This window comes from Artemia sp. Qi Xiang Cuo, chromosome 19 (genome assembly GCF_049724085.1).
Source record: "Artemia sp. Qi Xiang Cuo chromosome 19, ASM4972408v1, whole genome shotgun sequence".
Taxonomy (NCBI): domain Eukaryota; kingdom Metazoa; phylum Arthropoda; class Branchiopoda; order Anostraca; family Artemiidae; genus Artemia; species Artemia sp. Qi Xiang Cuo.
Window position 1 is genome coordinate 8,119,476 of NC_142812.1, and position 17,865 is coordinate 8,137,340.

At 35.8% G+C, this 17,865-nt stretch overlaps 2 protein-coding genes across 3 annotated transcripts in view; one reads left to right on the forward strand and one right to left on the reverse strand.

Annotated features, from left to right (window-relative positions):
- LOC148940454 (phospholipid-transporting ATPase VA) overlaps positions 1 to 1,580 on the forward strand; it is a 204,545-nt gene extending 202,965 nt beyond the window's left edge. For both annotated transcript variants that reach the window (XM_089105629.1, XM_089105630.1), the window contains exon 22: positions 1,326 to 1,580. In XM_089105629.1, the coding sequence (XP_088961755.1) occupies positions 1,326 to 1,371 (46 nt within the window). In that variant the 3' untranslated portion in view covers positions 1,372 to 1,580. The remainder of the gene's footprint in view (positions 1 to 1,325) is intronic.
- Positions 1,581 to 4,916: 3,336 nt separating this feature from the next.
- On the reverse strand, positions 4,917 to 15,771 carry LOC148940455 (uncharacterized). Its single transcript, XM_089105225.1, has 3 exons — positions 15,695 to 15,771; positions 10,671 to 10,752; positions 4,917 to 5,397 (listed from the first exon to the last, which is right to left on the reverse strand). The coding sequence occupies exons 1-3, from the start codon at positions 15,701 to 15,703 to the stop codon at positions 4,967 to 4,969; spliced, it is 522 nt and encodes a 173-aa protein (XP_088961351.1). The 5' UTR covers positions 15,704 to 15,771; the 3' UTR covers positions 4,917 to 4,966.
- Between the last annotated feature and the right edge of the window lie 2,094 nt (positions 15,772 to 17,865).

Consider the following 17,865-nt stretch of genomic DNA (forward strand, 5'->3'; position numbering starts at 1 on the left):
TAGCCTTTACTTATCCCCGAGAACTAAACTTATTCTCGAAAAAGAGGCTCCATGCCTTCTTTTTTTTACTTTTCTTAGGCTTGAATTTTCTCTAATATAACGAAAAATTATAAGATGTTTATAAGATGTTTTGTTCCTTGCAACAGCCGGGATTGAACCCAAGCCCGAAAGTCTCCGGGCTTGGCTTTATCCGCTATCCTGTTACAAGGTGTTAGATTTGAATATTTATAATATGTATGATATGGATGTAGCCGATCTCTGAGCGGAAATGACGTCATATTCTAGAGAACCTACTGTCACTGCAATAAATGTGCCGCTCTTTACTTTTACATTTAAAATAATTGAATTCGGCATCGGGGCTATAGAGAAGAAAACATGCGAAGAAAATAATTTGTGCTTTATAATTGAAATTAAAATATCTCGAAGCCACTCCCACTATACTTATTAGTATACCACTTACTAATTCAGCGGCAAGATTACACTTATTTATGCTAGAAGTTCTCCCCCCCCCCAATAAATAAATAAATTTAACAGTTAATTTACTTCTAGGGTTTCAATCTGTCAATCTCTCCTTCCTTTTAATTCTATTTTATTCTATTTAATAATTAAAGAATTAAATTCTATTTAATTCTTCCTTTTAATTTAAAACGCATTGGTAAAGAAATAGGCTGAAACACATGGAAAGCAGGCCACCCAGAATTCATTATATTAAATACCTAACAAAAATACCAACTCTGTATATTAAATATTTAAATAAAATATATCTACAACGTGCTTTTTCCACTGAGCCTAAGCTAATTGTCTCCTAATTCAGATAGCTAACCGGTTTTGTCAGATGTTGCAGAGCAAAATTCTTCAGTATGTTCTGAATAATTAACAAGTACCTTTTTTATAGTGGGGTGGGGGGTTCTAACCCTGACCTCCGGGGTATCGCCTTGGTAGGCACCCTCCTTGCCTTCCTTTGTAAGTGTCCCTGCGTGCAAAGTTTTATCTGTCTTGATTGGTATTGATATTTTGTAGCTTAAAAGTTTTTATAGCCTTTTACATTTGTTCCTTCTGCTTTAAAAAAAAAAAAAATTGATATTTCAGATTTAGATATTGTGGTCTCCTTTGTCTTCTTCTTATCGTCAAGAAAGAGCAGGTGCTTTTTTTTACCCATCTCTGCGAGCGTCCCTTGTCTCAAATATTTATCTGCCTTGGGTGGTTTTATTCCATCAGAATTTAGTAATCTTTAAAAGAATTGAAGTTTTTTAAATGTTTTTAGTTTTTGAAATGTTTATGTTTTTGGCATTTAAATTTTGAAAATGTCTTATATTTCATTTCAGATCGTCCGAGATGAAGGTAATACGACGTATTCCCCCAAATCTATGAAAGTGCAATTATAAGTGTCAAAATTGTTCATTGTTAAAAAGCGTTTTGTCTTTACCGAGTCTATTTATTTTTCATTTAAAACAGATTTGTTGTATATTATTAGGTGCAAATTTACTTTTATACAATCGTTTTCTTGGGTTGCACATAAACTACCGAGATATTTTTGTGTTAAAGGTTATATTGATCAAAATAAACTAGATATCCAATGATACAAACAGTTTTCAATTTATAGGATGGTTCCGCTTATTTTTTATTTTTGCGGGGGGGGGGGGAGGGGTGATTGTCGAAAACACAAAACAAAATTTATTCGCAGTCCAAAATAGTTCAGTTTTCCTGGAAGAAGAGCCCTTCGGATCAGTCTCGAGAAGTAAGATTTCGCCCCATTCCCCTTGTATATATAATTATTCATCTATTCATCATCATATATATAATTATTCAAAATACAATTATTCATCTATCAAGTTTGGAGAAAGTAGTGACAAAAAAGTACCGATTTCTACACACGTTCCCTATATGTCAGAATGAGATTTTACTAATACCAAGATGTAGCTAGCGCTAATTTGAGCCAATCAGAATTTTGTATAGAATTTTTTAACCAATCAGAAAAAACCGAGAAAAATCTGATTGGTTCAAATCAGTGCTACCAAAACTCGGTATTAGTGAAATATCGATGTGAATTGGCCTTATGTTTGTTTTCATTTTAAATCTAGTTAATGCGCAATATAGTGAGTTCAAAGTGTAATATAGTTTTGGGGTAGAGTGAGGCAATAGTCGTCCCATTTAACTGGTTGATTATCACAATACCCAATACCCAATCAGCTCTATTTATACTAGTATTATTTAAAGAAGTCTAATAGATGAAAAAATTATGACTTCACCATTGGACTAGTCGTTTATAGAACTGAGGGGGGGGGAGTAAATCAAAGTCGAATTTTGTAAATTCTAGATTTGGCCAGAGGACCACTGCCCGCCCCCAAATCAAATTTTAAGGGTTTACCTTCTAAAGGAGGTGATTTTCATTTCCAAAGCATTTTATGCAAAAACTAAACTTTGCTGTGAGGAGCCAGCGATGGAGGGGGAGCTAAAATTCACCTTGTATTTGGGATAACTCGGAATATATTGTCGAAATGGGCATAAACTAAATGTATAAAAGACAAGTTCCTTCAGATGCAAGTAATAAAGTGACGTTAAAGCTTAATGCGAACGTAAATTAATTTAATAATTGAGGGAGTTGTCCCCTACCCTTGCTCCCTCTATTTTTTACGCTAAACTTTAGCTTGTGATTTACAGAGAGTGTAATTAGTACCAATAATTTATTTAAACATTAACTTAATGGTTTGGCCTTCTTCCATATTTGTGATTACTCCTAATAACAACTCACTGCAGCACGAAGCCATCTGAGTCCAACAAAGCTACGTACGCTCCTCCTTCATCGTAGTCTATTCAAATTTCTCCTCTTTACACCCTCCCAAGATGTTCCAATTCCCCTTAAATCTTTCCTTTCGGGGACGACCTGCTTTTTGTTTTGACCCTAGATGGTTGGCTGAAAAGGACTATCTTTCGCAGTCCGTCATCCCTCATCTGCAGAACGTGTCCCACTCATCTCTACCTTTCCCTCATTATAGCCGTAGAAAGCGGGATACAAACCCGGTTTTTCGTACAGCTTTCTGTTTGAAATAAGGTCAGTCAGACGGATACCCAAAACAAGCCGTAGGTAATATCTCTGGAAAAGATCTAGCAAATCCTCCTCCGTCTTTCGGTGCATTTACACTTCAGAACCATACTTGAGAACAGACGTTTGGAAAAAAAGAGGATAAACAGAATTACGGACTGGTTTGCTGTTAATGAAAAAAGGATGGAGCTGGAATTAGGCTGGCCATTAACAATAAGAATGTTATAAGGAATGAATAGGGTTGCCACCTGGCTAGGAAAAAAAAACCCTAGGTTGTAATGATTAGTTGGTTGATTAGTGATTTTCTCAAATAATCTAGTGATTTATATGCTGATTTAGTGATTTCTTTTTAGGCAATATGAAAAATCACTAGAAATGGTGATAAATCACTAAGGGTGGTAACCTTGGGAATGAACATTTTTAAGGAAACATATTGACCTTCCTCATTACTCGCGACGTGCTCGGGTCAAGCGTTGGCCATTTAGAAGACACCACATCTTCTTCTACTTCCGAACCAGTAACCATTCCGAACTTATTGTCTGACGTTTGATCATTAATAAGATGAAAAAAAAAAGAAAAAAAAAAGTGGAGCGACAACCCAAGAGTGTTGTTTCCATTAATTAGATGCCTAAGAAAGATTGGAAGTTGTAGCAACAACCCAAGGGCTTTGCCTCCATAAATAAGATGAATAAGAAGAATAAAACAGTGCTTTACTGTAGCGTTATTAGTACTAGTCTTCTTTTTCAAACTCATTCCCAAAATGGAATCCTTAATACCGCTATTCGTAGGTTAAGACCAGCCACTTCACCAATTAAGACGGGGCTTAAGGGTACTATTTTACAGCTGATTACTTATTTCGGGGAAGGGGGGGGGGCTTTGGACTCAGATTATCCACAAGATTATTACAATTTATCACATAATTGCCATTATTGTTTTGCAAAATTCAAATGCTGTTTTTGTTACTTTTAATTTTAAAGTTACATGTAACTTTATTAATACTTCTCTTTTTCAAGCTGTTCCCCAAAATTAGAGGGCATTAATACCGCCATTCACAAATTAAGATCAGCCACTAAACCAATTAAGACGGGGATGAAAGGAATTAGTTTGCAACTGAGCACTTCTTCAGGAGGTTGTGGGCATGCTTTGGACTCAAATTCTCCCCCAGAGTCTTACTATTTATCACATAATTGTCATTATTTTTGGCACTATTCAAATATTATTTTTTACTTTTAATTTAGTCTCTACCCCAAAATTTTCTGCTCCGTACATCGCTATGCACAATCCCTGACCGTCCAAAATGAATAATGAGCATGTGCCTCTTTTCCTTGCACATCCACTATCGGACGAAACCAGTTAATGAATAAAATATAAAGTAATTTTTTTTTTTTAGTGTGTTTTTTTTTTTCAAGGGAAGACACTTACAGATAGAAGTATTATTTTTTTTTTGTAAAATTTGATAAAACATAAAATATAGTAAGTTAGCCTAGGTTATTTTGCAAAAATGTACCGAATTATTCCACTTATTGCAGACTAGTTCCGCTTATTGTTGTTACCACAGAGTTGTTTGATATCTCATGCTCTAATTACAGACGAGAGTCTATATGGAATTCTGTTCGTCTTCTTTCTTCTATCCATATAAGGTGTATTCAGTCCAAAAAGAAAAGACGCACTGAGATTCCTTAAATGGCATTATTTTAAATAGCTTTGGCGGTATATTTATTACGTTGGCGTCATTTCTATAGTATTCGAATTTGGGCTGATTCAATTCAGGATAAAAACTGGTCTGGTGAAGCGTATAAGAACATAGCGTCTGGATAAGAGTGTGTAGTTTGTTAGGATATATACAACATTTTTGCTGACATATATCAAAATATCACACAAATCATAACTTTTATTTTTAACAATATCAACAAATAAAATAAATTAACCATTGAAGCATATGGTTCCTGACGAGAAAATGTTAAATTTGCACAGATTCTTGATCGTCGATGTTGTACTGTCAGATGTAATGAGTGTTGTCTGTAAGAAAAGGAAACGTTCCCTTGGGTTATTCTCCAGCATTTGTTCAACATCTTCTGGAACCTTTTGGGTATCAGCTAAACGGATGGCTTCAGAAGGGATATTAGGGGTAGCATAAGCACCATGAGGGCTATAATCTGTAGGCTCATAGTAGAAGTTCATTGGGTTTCCAGCAATTGCTTCAAAGCGAGTAATTGGGTATTGTGGTCTCTGATAGTAATTGTAAACAAATGGTGAGTATAAAGGCACCACGGCTGGGGTGTTTCTGGGTACTGCGTAGTAAAAGTTTCTACCCCTTCTGATGTTAGAGTTGACTGGGAATTCAGATGGTTGGACTAAAATAGAAAAATAAGGTAATTAGTTTTGTAAGTATGGTAAGTGTAATTTCTGAAGAGATACTCTTTTGCACGTAGATTTACTGTTCAACTATGATAATTAAAAGTGGAGCATGTGCCATTTTGGTTTGTAAGTGTCATGGGTAAGCTCAGAGCGAGGAATTGAATGGTACATCCAGAACTATCCTATCTTTTACCGTTACGAAATTAAAAAAGGGACATACGCCAGTTTTGACAGAAAAGGATTACCTTATCAAGCTATAACATGGTGACCTGACATTTGTCTCCTCTTTTGTCAAGGAAAAAGGAGACATACGCCAAAAAATGGATTGATTCTGAATTAACCCAGAATACTTTTGACAGAAGAGGATTATCTTATCTATGGGAAAAAGGAGACATGGCCATAAAAAGGAATAATTTTGAATTCATTCGGAGTATTGAAATTTAATTTATACCACTAAAAAGAACATGAAAAGGTGGTTTAGAATATGTTCCCTTTGTCTGCATTAGCCTCTTCCTTCAGATTGACCACAGCCGATAAACTTTTTTCGGTTTTTGTCTTTCCTGAAAGTTAAAAAACAGCATATATCGCACTTATAATTATCACAGGCGGGTTGTCATCATATGTAGTAGAATCAGTTTGGTAGTAGCACAAAATCGTAATAACAAGAAATTGGGGATTGGTGGGATTGAATTGAGCATGTAAAATGGTAGCGTGAAGCGCTTAACCTTTCCGCAATTTTGAATATTTGTAAAAAAAAAAAAAAAAAAAAAAAAAAAAAAAAAAAACGACTCAACCGGTAAATTGAAGCAGCCAGACGGTGAAGTTTGCAAACCCCTCCCTCCTCTTTCAAATATTCATACCTACGACAGCATGGTTTTGTTCTTAACCCGGAAGGAAATGTACCAGAGACATTAAACCAGAAATTTAACCAGAGACAATTAGTCCCAGTCGTAAGTAGTCGCAATTGCAAATAATCGTGATCTCAAGTAGTTGTAATTGGAATTGTAAGTGGTCAATATTGTCATATGGTCAAAATTGTCATAGTTGCAAGTAGTGATTGTAACAAGCAGTCACAGTCTCAATTAGTGTGAGTCACTTATTGCTAAGAAAAAACATTTTCGTTTTCTCTTTTCTAAAAAAAAGGGAATTTTGGCAATACAAATGATTTCAAGGTAAGATAATATGTTTACTTTTGATGAAATATACAGCTGTTCTAATACACATCATATACAAAAATGCAACATCTTATATCCTTCCCAAGCCTTTATGATCCTCTATGAGCCATCCAATCCTTTTACAAGAAAAAATCCTTTTACAAGAAACTACAGAATTTTGGTGCACATCTTTAGGTTCCTTCAACATTTAAAATGCACACAATTTTGTAAATAATTTCTTATACCTTTTTCCTTTTTTATTATTTTTTCTTTTTTCTTATTTTTACCTCTTTCTTATTTTTCCTTTTACAAAAATTAAGAGACAGAAAAACAGGTATAATTGAAATAAAACAAAAACAAACTTTAAATAATAACAATCCGAATATTTCGACCCCACCTCCGGGAGCCTTTATCAACGAGAAAAAAATTGAAGTTAAATTAAATTAAACGCAACAAAAAAAGAAAAGGAAAAAAACATCTTAATAGCCTTTGTATTCTGGAGGCTATTAAGATGTGAGTTTCTTTTTCGCTTAAATTTTACAAAATTTTGTAGAATCTAATCCAGAAAAAGTGTGTCCAGAACCTGAAGAACCTTCAAGTATTACAAAAGGATTCTTTTCGGGGGGGGGGGGGGGGTACAAAGAACTTTTGAAGCGCATATAAAAATGTATATTCATTTTTTACGCTTTTTTGAGCCGGACAAACAATTTGGGGGGGGGGTGGCAAACCTCTAACCCTTCCCCTGGATACGGCCTTGAGAATTTGCTTTCTTATGTATTTTCTTGGAATTTAACAGCCTATTTTCTTGAATTTTGACAGCCCAAAACTCCTCCCCTCCCAAAATAAATTCTTGAATCTACCCCGAATCAAGAATAAAACCTCTCGATATAAAATGTGCTGTCATCAGTGCTGTAAACGTGGCGTATTGTCTTCGAAGGGACTTGGCACAACAGATAAGTTGAAATGCAACCTAATGGATGTCATTTTTGTTTAAGCTTCAAGCCGCTAATTTAAAACCACAAAATGTAAATCAAGCTGAATAAATACGGATAACAAGTCAACATTTTAAACAAGCGGTTTTTATTGATGCTTATCAGGCGAATGATTTCGGTGAAAGTAAATAACATCTATTTATAAGCTGTATTAGGCTTTTGCTTAAATTAATGTTAAAGATATGCCTCATTATGGTTAACATGTAGTAAATTATTGAGGGATTGGTTACTAGATCAGGTCTAATCTTGTTGTTATGTTGCTAATCTTGGTGTATGTTGCTGCAGGGGCATAATTTCGTCAAAATCCTGGGGGGGGGAGTTGAAACCAATTTGCCCAAATGACAGTGAAAAACAAAAAATGGGCCATATACTACCACAAAGGTAAAAAAAAACATACTAAAGAAACTGACCTGTTTCTCTGGATGCTTGAATTATGCAGGCTTATCTTAGTTTTGATAAGATGTTTGGCAGAAACTAAATTACAGCCGGGAGGAGCAAACTGGGCTCTGGAGGAGCAGTTATCTCTCCTGCCCCATAGCAAATTACGCTCCTGCTCACCTGAGCCATAAGGGCACATTCAGGCCATTTCAACGGAGTTTCAATCCGTTTGCTGCTGTTAAATTGCCATTATTTCTATTAAATAATTAGCAAAACTTCATTAATCGATGCAAAATCTCACAGGAATTATAAGTTTTTCAATGCACTCCATTTTGTTTAACAATTAGCTATTTACTTTATTTTTGAGCAAGTTTCCACGCATGTCTTGGAAAATTAATGTGCATGCGAATTTATATTTCCCGCCAAAATACTGGTAAAATACTGGTAAAAATACTGGTAAAATACTGGTAAAAATACTGGTAAAATACTGGTAAAAATACTCTGTGGTCTGCAAAATTGACGCGATTTTCTGCATAACACAGTATATGGGGAAGTAAAGGCGATTCAGGAGACAAATAATCTTAGCACACGTAGATTTATTCCATCTTGTTGTTTTAGTTTCTTGAGCGATCTTAAATTTCATCGCCTGTGGTGTTCTTGGTCTATTACAATAATCAACTGGCTGAAGATAGCCCTAAGAGACAAAACGTTGTCCCTAAAAAAAAAACAAAAGGACCCATATTTGGAGACCCGGAAATTAGAAGTAAAATTAAAACTAATTAATAAAATACAATAGCTTATATGAAGACGTGTCATTTTCGTATAATAATTTGCCCGTGTTTCATGAATTTTACCTCATCCCGTATATACACTTATATGCCTAATCCTTATCACCTATACTTGTAGAAATAATAGAAATAATTCTTATAGAAGCAACTCCAAAATACTTACTTATAGTATTTTATACTATACTTACTATATAGTATTTATAGCGCTTTTAGGAATGATGTTTGTGAGTTTTCCAAAAAATCATAAAAAATCAATAAATCCAATAATTAAATCTTATGATAGCATAACGTCTGAGAGGGACCATTTACCGTTCTGTAATACAGAGACTATAATCAGGGGCATCTATTCATGAAAATAGAAGTAGGGGGAGGGGAAATGTGTTTTTGAGATCTATTGGGGATAATTTATCTATAGCAGACAATTTTGTTGTTTTTCACTTTTTTAATTAAAAATAAATATTACTTTAAATGACACTGCCAAAAAGGTATTTTACAAAGTGGAGGGAGGGGCAAAGAATACAAGGGCCATTACTCCTCCCTCCCCCCTAAAACGGTGCTACTGACTCTAGTCCCTGCTAAAGGTTCGTTTGTGTGGTTCTAGGCGTTTACCCCCCCCCCCCTGCGATTACCCCCCGGAAAATACCCCCCCCCCCCGAAAAAAAAACGGTGGAAAACAAGGCTTTCCAAATTTGAGAATTTAAATTGAGTTTTATTTTTAAATTTCCGTAGGGGGAAGGAATTTTGGTACTTGTGTATTATGTGGCACTCACTCAAGTTTACGCTGCGTAAAACTCGAGAACTAACCGGTTTCTTCGTTAGTTTTTTTTCAGCTTAGCGTTAGACAAGACAAAGGCAAGTGACATACAGTGGCGGATCCATGGGGCTGGGAGTGGGGGGCGCGCGCCCCCTAGCATAGTCGAAAGTAGTATAATTTACTTAATTAACTCAAGTTTGCGTTAATTAAACTTGCTCCTAACGCAAGTTTATCGGATCAACCTATTTTGCGCCCCCCCCCTAAAAAAAATTGTCGGATCAACCTATTTTGCCCCACCCCCCTAAAAAAATCCTGGATCTGCCCCTGGTGACATATATGGGAAATATATATAGACAAGTGAACATATGGGAAATATATAATTTGGGCTGTATATTTGCACCTAAGGAGGAGGGGATAAAGTATTTGGACAGTTTGAAGTCAGAAAAGAATTCTTTTTGGCTATATGACCACTAAAAAAATTGCAGCAGAATAGCGAGGTATCTAGAAATTTTGTTAACTAAAAAAAATCCCAGTATAAAGTAAATGTAATGTTTCATTTAAGTGTTTTTCCCAAGTGTTAAGTGATTTTTTTATTCAATGATCGTTTTTCCAAGCATTAAGTAGTATTATTAGGTTAATGTAGTGTTTCATTCAAGTGTTTTATGATGATCACTGATCAAAGTTTATGTTATTTTATTGTGTTCATGGCCGTATATTTGGCTTTAAAATACACTTACCTATCTATCTATCTAATATGCAGAATAGTTGTACCAAACACATTTCGGGTGCAGACCAACTATACTTCACCCCCCCCTCTAATGTGCGAATCTATAGCCCAAATTTATTTCTAAAGTAACGAAGAAACTTACGAAAAAATCGGTGTGTTCTCGAGTTTTACACAGCGTAAACTTGAGTGAGTGGCGCATAATACACAAGTAACAAAATTTCTTCCCCCTACGTAATTAAAAAAAAATAAAACTCAAATAAAAGTCTCAAATTTGGAAAGCCTAATTTTCCACGGGGGGGGATATTTTCCAGGGGAGTTATTTCCGTGGGGATATTTTCCAGGGGGGTTATTTCCGTGGGGGGTATTTTCCGGGGAGTAAACGCCGGCCACCCGTTTGTGTATATGTTTTGTAAGTTGTTTGCGTAAAACCTTCTCAGATCAAATTGATAAAGCCCATAAACTAATTGTTCATTTACCTTCTTCAACTCCTGATGTGGCTTCACCTTCTTTTTCTTGTTCTGCATTTGAAAGTGCCAGGACGGCCAAAATTGCCATAAACTATAAAACAAGGAGATCATAACTTATATTTTGCAACGAAACTATTTTAGCAGCTTCAGAAATTCAACCATACTGTATCTGCAGATTGGGTCTAAATGAATATTAAACACCAGCCGGAAACCAGGAGCAAGAGAGTGCCAGAATTATAATTCTGAGAAGGAAAGAGAGTCGAGGCTCCGAAGGAGCCTTGACTAGGAGTCAGAATATTTCTATTTATCTCCACTGTTTCCTAATTTTTTTTTGTATAACTGACCAATATTTACGCTTTTTGAACCTCCCCTATCGAAATTTTTGCGTGTTTACAGACCATTGGCCAGGGAGGCGTGATTTTGCGGGAAAAAATAAATTACCGATAAAATTGCATACCTAGCTTTTAATATTGGTACATATGAATAGGCTGTATTGTTTCATATCTTTTCCTACAATTCATTTATTTTTACTTCTTTTTTTAAGAGTTCTTCCCTGCTTGAAATAAGCTCTTGTGTGTGTGTGCTATAAACACGCCATTAGTTTAGGAGGGAGGAATTTCTGAAAAAAAAGTAGTCTACCTAGTTTATGATAGGAGTATAAATCCGGGGTCGCTAATGACAGGGAGCTTCCCTTTTGTTAGTTTTGAAAAATAAATTTTTTGGTATTTTCACTGTAAAATCGAAAAAAGTAAAATCGTCCTCCCCCTAAATTCTGAAAAATACCTTTTTTACACTTTCATTAGAAAAAAGAAGTCTTTCTCCGCCTTTTCCGTGAATTGGCGTCCCTAGGTAAAGCCAAAATTGGTTAAAAAGCTTTGCCCTAAAAAATAAGTAATTCATTCAGGGCTGTATCCAGGATTTTTTCGGGTGGGGCGGGCTTTACCAAAAAAAATTCAAAAAAAGCATAAAAAATTTGTTTATATTCATTTTTGTTATGTCTACAAGTTGGACAAACATTTCGGGGTGGGATTGAAACCCTCTAACTCCTCCCCATGGATACGCCCTTGGATCCATTAGTCGAAATTGCTGTTGCTAAAATATTTAATTTTTTATTGTTTGGGATATTTCAAAGCCCATCCCTTGAATCCATGTTTCCAAAGTTTTAAACAGTTGCACTTTTTAAAAGTTATAAAAATGTTAAGAAGTGTTATATTTTAACGTTATTACCCTTGGACTGAGATGGAAAAAAATTCACAGGTGGGGGCTTATCCCCTCCCCTGAAACCGTTCATATGATTTGCCATATTTTTCATACAATTCACCTGTTACTTACGATTTTTTAGAGATTGTGCCCTTATCACTGATAAAAATTTCGGCGTATGTCACTAATATAACTGCATCCTTATACAGTTACATTACGCTGCTAAAATGTTTAATAACATAAATGAAATACTGATTTAGTTTTATTAATTGGGAAATGGGGTCACCCCTCCCTTGGATCGAGCCGTGCAAAAGACGAACCCTTTTTGAGTACATTTAAGACATTCTATGCCCTTCAAAACAAGGTAGAACAACAAAAACGATTACTTGCAATGACAGTTGCTTCGATCAGACGCATAAATATGTGCGTATATATCCCCTCTCCTATAATTGTTATTTTCTTACACTTTCCATTTAATTCTCCTATTTCTTACACATTTCAGATTTACTGCTACTCCTCCCTAACAGACATTCCCCTGTATTTGCCGAATGCAGCTGCAATTTTTTGGCCACATAAACAACAAAAAAATGTTTTCCCCGCGGAAATGAGTTTTCGGACTGTCTTTTTAAGAAAAATAGTAATATACCCAATAATCATCTCATTTTCATTCTTTGTATATATCTGGCTATATACCAGGGTGGAAGTCTATATATCTGGCTTCGGTCAATCAGAAGAGGTTACTCTGGGTGAAGTGAAATGTTTTCTGAAAATAAGGACGAAGACCTCACTATCCGTCCATCATCTGAATCCTAAATCCACTCTTCGATATAGTTTTTTTTTCTGTTTTGGCGAGGATGGCTATCGGTCATGTAGCCATGATGCTCGTTTTGGCGAGGATGGCTATCGGTCATGTAGCCATGATGCTCATTTAGGTTTTATTATAATCACTTTCTTCTGAGAAACCCCTCATGTGATCTAACTTATTGTTTTTTGGATGCCTTCTAAAAGTGACACGCGGCACCGAATTTATTTTTGAGTTATTAATTCTAGGGCACCTAGGGCAAACAAGACTTTCAAAAATTTGCTAATCAGTTTTGGCTTTTTAAAGAGCTATGTGCTTTTGAAATATCTCTTGAACCATCCAGATTGTTGAACATAATTGGGAAAGGTGTTTCAGTTTACTTCTAGCCATGGATATGGAGGCAGCAATCTAAAAGCAAACATATCAGCAGGTACCAATTGTCGCAGTCACCATTTGAAATTTAGGCACCATTTAAAATGTATATTGCAATTACTGCACTTTTAATTTATGATGGAATTACCTCCTCGACCTCCCAGCCTCTTATGATCTGAATTCTATTTGATGTACCAGCTACCGGGAAAAAAGTAGTACAAAAAATTATTTAACTTAACTAGTACTTTAGTCATGAGCAGCGGAAATTTTTAGCAGCATTGGGTGGTCACACGGACACACGGAGCTGGTACATCAGAGAAGTACTCAAGAGCCTATGATTGCAGAAGGAGGAGGAAGCATTCGGCTACGTCGTCAGTTTGAAAAAAAATTACATAAGATATGCAAATTATATGAATAAATACAGTATATATTCAAAAAAATATAGAGATTTGCCCCCCCCCCCCTCTGTGTAAGTTTATGAGTTACCTTTGCTTTTACCACTAAGGGAATAAAGGTGAAATTCTCCCTCACCAAGATGGGTCAAAGAATCCTGCCAGAGAGTCATGATAAAAAATTGGATTTCTTTGTGTTTTGGATCCCACCCCTTCTCCCTTGAGCTAGACATGTATGAACATATGAACTTCGATTACATCTATTTTAATACTACAGGGAAATCTGCATCTTGATTAGTGGCAGCTTTATTATTGTGCAATTATGTTAGAATATTTTTAGGAGATCAAGTCAAGTATTGGACTTGGATCATGCCTAAGCTTTTGATTAAAGGGGGATTAAACTAAAGGGGGATTAAAATTAAAGGGGGATTAAAGGGGGATTTTTTTTTTGTATTTTTAATCCTCATAAGCATAAACAAAAATGGAGAAGATATATATGCTGCTGCATACCAGCTAGATGATTTGAGGCACTTCTCCGACCCCTTGGATGCCACTTGAGGTATAGAAGGAGCTATGAGCTTATGTGTTTTTAAACCGTAAATAACTGAACAGCGTGAATCTTTGTAGACAATCAACGTTTCTTTGTGCCCAGGATACTCTTGTAGCCCCGTGTAACACCGGATCAGCATCTTAATATATACATTTTAGTCAAAACGATTGTCAGTGTAAAAAAAATGCCTGTTTACTGCACGAAGCATATCATGCAGTCAAGAGGCCATTGCTGTAACTTCTGCAAATGGTTATGCACAGAGGCTTCAAATATGCATTTCGAAAATATTACACCTTGTTAAAACTTTAGTCATGCAGAATTCTGCAATGTATATAATTACGTGGTCCAAATTGGGTTGTGCAATCAAACACGTGCACGGGAGGGGTAATCCACATCCCCAACCTCCTTACATATGCTAAAGTCAGATTCATTACTCCACACATGGGTATAGGGAAAAAAATACCTGGTTTATCAACACATTCTTTCGCTAGCCCTCATACATGAGTCATGTCGCCTTTCTGTTGTATATTTACTGCCGATGTGAAAAAAACACGCCGAGTTGTTTTCCACTAGTTTGCAAAGTACCTGATTAGCCTCCTCCATCCTCTGAAGGGTGTCCCCAAGAAACCGTCTGATATAAGCATGCTATGGACGATCGACGATCCCTTGGCTGCAGTCACAATCAGGAGGGAGAAGTCCCCTAAGGCTCTAGACCCCACCACATAGTATCTCAAAGTAATAGTTAACACCGTGTAGCTGTTGTTGGGCTGTCTTTTTGTGTACATAATTTTTCCCTTTTTTAATGTTGTCACTTTTATTTCGATTCTCGTTCAATGAGTGAAGCATTAATTTAAAATATTTGATCACTTTTTTGTGTGCTGGTGTTTTCTTTGCATTTTCATTTATTCCATTTTTTCTGCCTTATTTAGTTATTGGTGAGTATTAAAATTCATTCACTGATTCATACTGGTCCAAATGTTTTCCCAGAAAATTTAGCAAGAGAATCGTTTTCCCAGAGAATGTTTCCCCCCCCCTCTTCAAAGGGCTGGATAAGCAACCATATGTGTTTACAAGGGTTCTCAACCTTATCAACAGAGCGGCCCAAAGTGGGACCTATACAAAAAAAGAGAAGATAATGAGGAATTTGTGAAGATGGTGAACAACAAAGCTGTATAATCTATTCGAATATTTCGGTTATTCAACAGCCGTCATCAGAGAAATACAATATGAAACAAATAAAAAAAAAAAATCTTACTCAAAAATCACATCGATAAAACAAATTCTTTAACTAAATTCCTAACATAAATTTGTGTAAAAGAAATCTGAACGATTTTCGTTCATTGTCTATAGTGGGACCCTTGAGCGTATTCACCTCCAAGGCTCCTTGGAGTCCTTGTATCGACTCCCCTTGAAATGTAAAATTGTACACAAACATTTAGTTATTGATTATCTAATGGTTACAAAGGCATCTACATGGTCCGAGTGGACACGTTATACATTGTCGGAATTGGACTCATGCAAGGGTTCTCCAACTTAATGGTTGAAGGTCCCATGGCTTGAATCCTCTAAATCAGAAACTCGGAAGGGGGCCAGGTATATTGCAGAATTCTGCTCACATTAGATTATTATAGGATAGTAATTGTTTTTCATGATTTAGATTTTTTTTTTTCATAACAAGCAATGATAGAAATTTCGAAAAGTAATAAAATAAGCTTACAAATTGCATGGCTAATTATATTGACACTGAGCTTGTCAAAAGCAGAAGTGAAACTATTAAAATAAGTTTAAAATTTGCTTTTTATATCCAAGACATTCTCTATTATGAACAAACAAGTTTCAGGAAAATTGGTCTCGAGAAAATTAGTCCCGCTTAAATAGTTTTTATACCCTATGGCATTCGTTATAGTCGGGTGACGTAAATGAAAGCACTTTTTTACTATATGTTTTTTTTTTCTGCTGAATAGAGTATCATTGTACTAATAGTACGAGCTAAATACCGCGTTTTTTCGAATATGGTTTTAAAGATTTTTTACAAAAGGCCTAAAACGCTTAGAGGGTAGTTTACCCTCTAAGCCTATAGTTTACATTATCTACACTTAATTATCCGAACTTACAGAACTTTTTTTTTCTTGCTGTATTCATAAGATTTTTTTCAAAAGTATCATCCTGTAGGGGTGCAGATTTTTACGCAGACTTCAGGTTTACGCAGACTTCAGGTTTATGTCCATGGGCGTAGCAGCATATTCTCTAAAGGGGGGTAGTCGATAGTGTGATGGAGGGCCTTTTATCAACTGCTTTTCCAACCATCTGCTTTTTCAGCCATATCTAATGTAAATTTGAAGGTCTGGAGGGCAGCTCCCCCCCCCCACCCCACCCTACGCCTATGTTTGCGTCCTCAAAATGTTTAGGCTGCTGCGGCTTGTGATTCATGCTCGTACGGAGATACTTTCTTCAGGAGCAGGCCAATAATAAAAAATGCTTTCGTTTATATTTTGAACAAGAAGTGGCAAGAAATTCAGGATTATATAGAATTTTAAGGGGTCCTAGGCCCTGAAACCCCTCTGCGTATATCCATGGTATTATTAAAGTTGTAAGGTCATTGCTAGTTCGCTTTTCATTGCGAGTTCGTCTGACAAATCCTGTTCCAACTACTCTGTCAAATTTTACCAAAGGGAATTTCACATTGAATAGGTGTGATAAATTAAAGCGCTTTAAATGGATCAATAAATAGCATCGTCATGAAAATGACAAGGGCTCAAGTAAGTCCGAGGTCAAAAGCCGGATGGGGGGGGGCAAATACATATGGAGCCTAGATCTCAAAGTAAAGTCTTAGTTTGTGCCTTCACAGGGGGTCATTATCCCCTTGTACCTCCTGGTGGTGCCCATGAAACGAGGTGTTTTAATTGCCGATAGATCTGATTCCTAACATCTTGACAAACAGGTTTCGCAGGTGGGGGCTGCTCACACAGTAAAGTATGATAATTAAGTTACGAATTAATTATCTTATTATCCCCTTACTGTAGGGCTAATTATCTAATTATCTTAACTATCGACTAACTAAATTAAGGCGAGGTTCAGGCCACAATAGCCTCTTGCCTCCACAGGCTGCATGTAGCCCTGTAGTATAATTAAATAAAAAAAAAAACAAGTTTTTTAGACTGAAAGTAAGGAGCGACATTAAAACTTAAAACGAACAGAAATTATTCTGTATATGAAAGGGGCTGTCCCTTCCTCAACGCCTCGCTCTTTACGCTAAAGTTTTTTATTGTTTTAAAAAATAAAGTTGTGAGACAGAGTCAAAATTTAGCGTAAAGAGCGAGGCGTTGAGGAGGGGACAGCCCCTTTCATATATGGAATAATTTCTGTTCGTTTTAAGTTTTAATGTCGCTCCTTACTTTCAGTTGAAAAAATTAGTTTTTTTAATTTAATTTCTGATCGTTTTTTAGTTAATGCAGCTTTTATTTTGGCTCACAGTCATTGAATAAGTAAGCAAAATTTGCATAAAAATTTTACTCTTCTTTTGCTAAATGGCTGTCTCTAAATTTGGTTCTGACGTAATTTACAAATTAACTTGCGAAACGTCTATATTCGTATATTTTTCTTCTGGCAAAAAATACGTTGCAGATATAGTTGTAGATTTTTGCAGATATGAGCTTGAAACCTATGTAATAGGGTTTTCTGATACACTGAATCTGACGGTGTGATTTTCATTAAAATTCCTTAACGTGTAGGGGATGTTTCCCCCCTCTTTAAAAAATCGGGTAAATTTTCTCAGGCTCGTAGCCTTTGATAAGTAATACTAAACTTAATAAAAATTTATATATTTATACTAAGCATTATAAGCCCATTCTTTTGATACATTTATTGATATCAAAATTCTATTTTTAA